The sequence below is a fragment of the Oncorhynchus mykiss genome, chromosome 13 (genome assembly GCF_013265735.2).
Source record: "Oncorhynchus mykiss isolate Arlee chromosome 13, USDA_OmykA_1.1, whole genome shotgun sequence".
Lineage (NCBI taxonomy): Eukaryota > Metazoa > Chordata > Actinopteri > Salmoniformes > Salmonidae > Oncorhynchus > Oncorhynchus mykiss.
This window is the reverse complement of record NC_048577.1, coordinates 68327664-68332047: the sequence shown is the minus strand read 5'-3', so window position 1 is coordinate 68332047 and position 4384 is coordinate 68327664. Positions and strand designations below refer to the sequence as shown.

The following is a 4384-nucleotide window of genomic DNA, read 5'->3' as shown; positions in this document are numbered from 1 at the left end:
TAATGTTTCACCGAGTCGTAGCTGAACGACGACACGGATAATATCGAGCTGGTGGGATTTTTAATGCACCGGCAGAACAGAGAAGCTACGTCTGGTAAGACGAGGGGTGGGGGTGTGTGTCTTTCCGTCAATAACAACTGGTGCGTGAGTTTTTCCTAGCCACCGTGCTTCTACACCTGCATTGCTTGCTGTTTGGGGTTTTAGGCTGGGTTTCTGTACAGCACTTTGAGATATCAGCTGATGTACGAAGGGCTATATAAATAAATTTGATTTGATTTGATTTTGATTTGATTTGATTTGATGTCTAATATTAAAGAAGTCTTGAGGTATTGCTCACCCGAGGTAGAGTACCTTATGATAAGCTGTAGACCACACTATCTACCAAGAGTTCTCATCTATATTATTCATAGCCATCTACTTACCACCACAGACCGATGCTGGCACTAAGACCGCACTCAACCAACTCTATCAGGCCATAAGCAAACAAGAAAATGCTCATCCAGAAGCTGCGCTCCTAGTGGCCAGGGACTTTAATGCCGGCAAAATTAAATCAGTTTTACCAAATTACCAAACTTTCCCCCTCAGGAGACTGAAAAGTCTCCCAGTCTCCCAGTACATCACTGAGGCCAAGCTTCCTGCCACCCAGGACCTATATAATAGGCGGTCAGAGGAAAGGCCATAAAATTGTCCGAGACTCAAGTCACCCTCATCATAGACTGTTTTCTCTGCTACCGCACGGCAAGTGGTACCGTAGCGCCAAGTCTAGAACCAAAAGGCTCCTTAATAGCGTCTACCCCCAAGCCATAAGACTGCTGAACAATTCATCAAATGGCCACCGGACCATTACATAGACCCCCACTCTCCCCATCCATTTGGTTGTACACTGCTGATACTTGCTGTTAAATATCTTTGCATAGTCACTTCACCCCTACCTACATGTAAAAATTACTTCAACTAACCTGTAACCCCGCACTCTGACTCAGTACTGGTACCCCCTGTATATAACCTCATTATTGTTATGTTATTGTGTTACTTTAGTTTATTTGGTAAATATTTTCTTAACTCTTCTTGAACTGCACTGTTGGTTAAGGGCTTGTCAGTAAGCATTTCACGGCAAGGTCTACCCTTGTTGTATTTGGCGCATGTGACAATTAAAGTTGGATTTGATTTAGATTTGATTTTGTTTGGTGTGGACTGAATACTCAATACAATCTAAATCTGATACCTCGACTGTCTGTCTTTTGACTGATACTTCTTTTTAAATGGTCTGGTCAGTGAACAGTGTGTTTGTGAAATGATGATGATCTCTTTGCAGGCTGTCAGGCTGTCTAGTCACAGAGGAAGGCTGTGTTTCTCTGGTCTCAGCTCTGAGGTCAAACCCCACACACCTGAGAGAACTGGACCTGAGCTACAATCACCCAGGAGACTCAGGAGTCAGACTGCTCTCTGCTGGACTGGAGGATCCACACTGCAGGCTGGAGAAACTCAAGTATGTAGAGGGTTTATGTCAATGTTCATATCAGACATGTTTGAGTTATCAGGCCAGTTAAGACAAACATTCTTACCACCACTTGGACAAAGTTATATGCTGACTGTGTGTACGTGTGTGTGTGCGTGTGTATCCCTCAATGACTGTCTGTTCTTCTGCTTACCGCTACAGTGTGGAACATGGTGGAGAGTACGCAATGAAACCTGGCCTTAGAAAATGTGAGTGTTGACTGCTGTGAAGAATATGATTAAGAAAAAAGTCTTAAATTCAAGTTAAGTCAAAGTCAAAGACCACCATCATGACTTACTTGGTCATATTAAATATCAGCTGTAGTTCTACAGAAGCAGAAATGAGGGACACCAAAGTTTAGAACGAGTTGCTTTGACTATGTGTGTCTGTGTAGGTGAGTGGCATGTTCGTGTTACATTAGAAATATGTGTGTGTGTTTTCAGGGTGTGAGTGTATGTGTGTCATTTTTGTGAATGTGTTTTTTACATTACCATACAGTATAACATATGATCATTCAACAAGTCTCAAGTTACATTCTCCTGTTGATACCTAGACACATCTACATTCAGTGAATTAGTGAAAGGTGAGTTAACATTCTAATGCGAATGATGATGATTTCTAATATTGTGTCTGGTTTCATCCATCAGATGCCTGTGATCTCACACTGGACCCGAACACAGTAAACAGACTCCTCTCTCTGTCTGAGGAGAACAGAAAGGTGACATGTAGGAGACAGGAGCGACGGTATCCTGTTCACCCAGATAGATTTGAGGACTGTGAACAGGTGCTGTGTAGCGAGGGTCTGACTGGGCGCTGTTACTGGGAGGTAGAGTGGAGTGGGGGAGGGGCTGTTATGGGAGTGACATATAAAGGAATCAAAAGGAGAGGAGAGGGCATTGACTGTGGGATTGGATACAATGACAAGTCCTGGAGTCTGGTCTGCTCTGACTGCAGTTACAAGGCCTGTCACAATAATAATCACACTACCATAGACGTCCCGTCCTCCAGCTCCCACAGAGTAGGAGTGTATCTGGACTGGCCAGCCGGCACTCTGTCCTTCTACAGAGTCTCCTCTGACACACTGACCCACCTGAACACATTCCACACCACATTCACTGAGCCCCTCTATCCAGGTTTTAGGGTTTATGATGTTACCTCCTCAGTGTCCCTTTGTCAAGTGGTCACTGTGTCAAACACAACATGATGGTTCACTCTAATCATGTGTTTTATGTTTGATCACAATATGACATTTAAATACATGGAGGAACACACACACACACCAGTTTGGATCAATTTTTTCCTGGTAATAATAACCATGGTAACTCTGTCCGTCTCTTTCTGTGATCCTGCGCCCTGTGAGAACACACACACGGTACACACACACTGGACTCACACACAAACACACACACACAGGACACACACACGCAACGGACACACACACACACGCACTGGACACACATACACATACTGGACACACACACTGGAAAAACACACACACTGGACACACACACGCACTGGGGACACACACACACACACTCATACATAAATGGCCCCGGAGAAGAAGGCAGACGTTTTATGTGCCCCCAACCGATTGTGTTTTTTGTTAGTTTATTTGCATTGTTTGTAACTTATTTTTTTACTTATTTTGTACATAATGTTGCTGCTACCGTCTCTTATGACCAAAAAATAACTTCTGGACATCAGGTCTGCAATTACTTCCCACGGACTGGCAGAATCCTTTTTTTCCTTTAACGAGCCCGACGCAAACAATATACTGCTTTCTCGGGAACAGGCCCAGATCCCTGTGATGTGGCAGGGCTTGCAAACCATTACAGACTACAAAGGGAAGCACAGCCGAGAGCTGCCCAGTGACACGAGCCTACCAGATGAGCTAAACTACTTCTATGCTCGCTTCAAGGCAAAGAACACTGAAACACGCATGAGAGAACCAGCTGTTCCGGAAGACTGTGTGATCACGCTCTCTGCGGCCGATGTGAGTAAGACCTTTAAACAGGTCAACATTCACAAGGCTGCAGAGCCAGAAGGACTACCAGGACGTGTACTGTGAGCATGTGTTGATCAACTGGCAAGTGTCTTCACTGACATTTTCAACCTCTCCCTGTCTGAGTCTGTAATACAAACATGTTTTAAGCAGACCACCATAGTCCCTGTGCCCAAGAACGCTAAGGTAACCTGCCAAAATGACTACCGACCCGTAGCACTCACGTCTGTAGTTATGAAGTGCTATGAAAGGCTGGTCATGGCTCACATCAACACCATCATCCCAGAAACCCTAGACCCACTCCAAGTTGCATACCTCACCAACAGATCCACAGATGATGCCATCTCTATTGCACTCCACACTGCCCTATCCCAACTGGACAAAAGGAACACCTATGTGAGAATGCTATTCATTGACTACAGCTCAGCGTTCAACACCATAGTGCCCTCAAAGCTCATCACTAAGCTAAAGACCCTGGGACTAAACACCTCCCTCTATAACTGGATCCTGGACTTTCTGATGGGCTGCCACCAGGTGGTAAGGGTAGGTGACAACACAGGGGCCCCTCAGGGGTGCGTGCTCAGTCCACTCCTGTACTCCCTGTTCACTTGTGTCTGCACGGCCAGACACGACTCCAACACCATCATTAAGTTTGTCGGTGACACAACAGTGGTCGGCCTGACCACCGACAACGACAAGACAGCCTATAGGGAGGAGGACAGAGACCTGGCCGTGTGGTGCCAGGACAACAACCTCTCCCATGGAGATGATTGTGGACTACAGGAAAAAGAGGACCGAGCACGCCCCCATTCTCATCGACAGGGATGTAGTGGAGCAGGTTGAGGTTCCTTGGTGTCCACATCACCAACAAACTAACATGGTCC

The 4384-nt window shown here is 45.6% G+C and overlaps 1 protein-coding gene across 1 annotated transcript; it reads left to right on the top strand.

The window, feature by feature from the left end:
- The first annotated feature begins 1437 nt into the window (after positions 1-1437).
- On the top strand, positions 1438-2913 carry LOC110487472 (stonustoxin subunit beta-like). The gene is made up of 3 exons (XM_021559404.2): positions 1438-1489; positions 1661-1707; positions 2146-2913. Exons 2-3 carry the CDS (start codon positions 1686-1688, stop codon positions 2700-2702), a joined length of 579 nt encoding a protein of 192 aa, XP_021415079.2. The 5' UTR covers positions 1438-1489; positions 1661-1685; the 3' UTR covers positions 2703-2913.
- Positions 2914-4384: the final 1471 nt, after the last annotated feature.

Coding starts and splice junctions, on each gene's coding strand:
- LOC110487472 (XM_021559404.2), top strand. CDS start 1,686: ATGAAACCTGGCCTTAGAAAAT. Junction 1,708..2,145: donor GAAACCTGGCCTTAGAAAAT/GTGAGTGTTGAC, acceptor TTCATCCATCAG/ATGCCTGTGATCTCACACTG.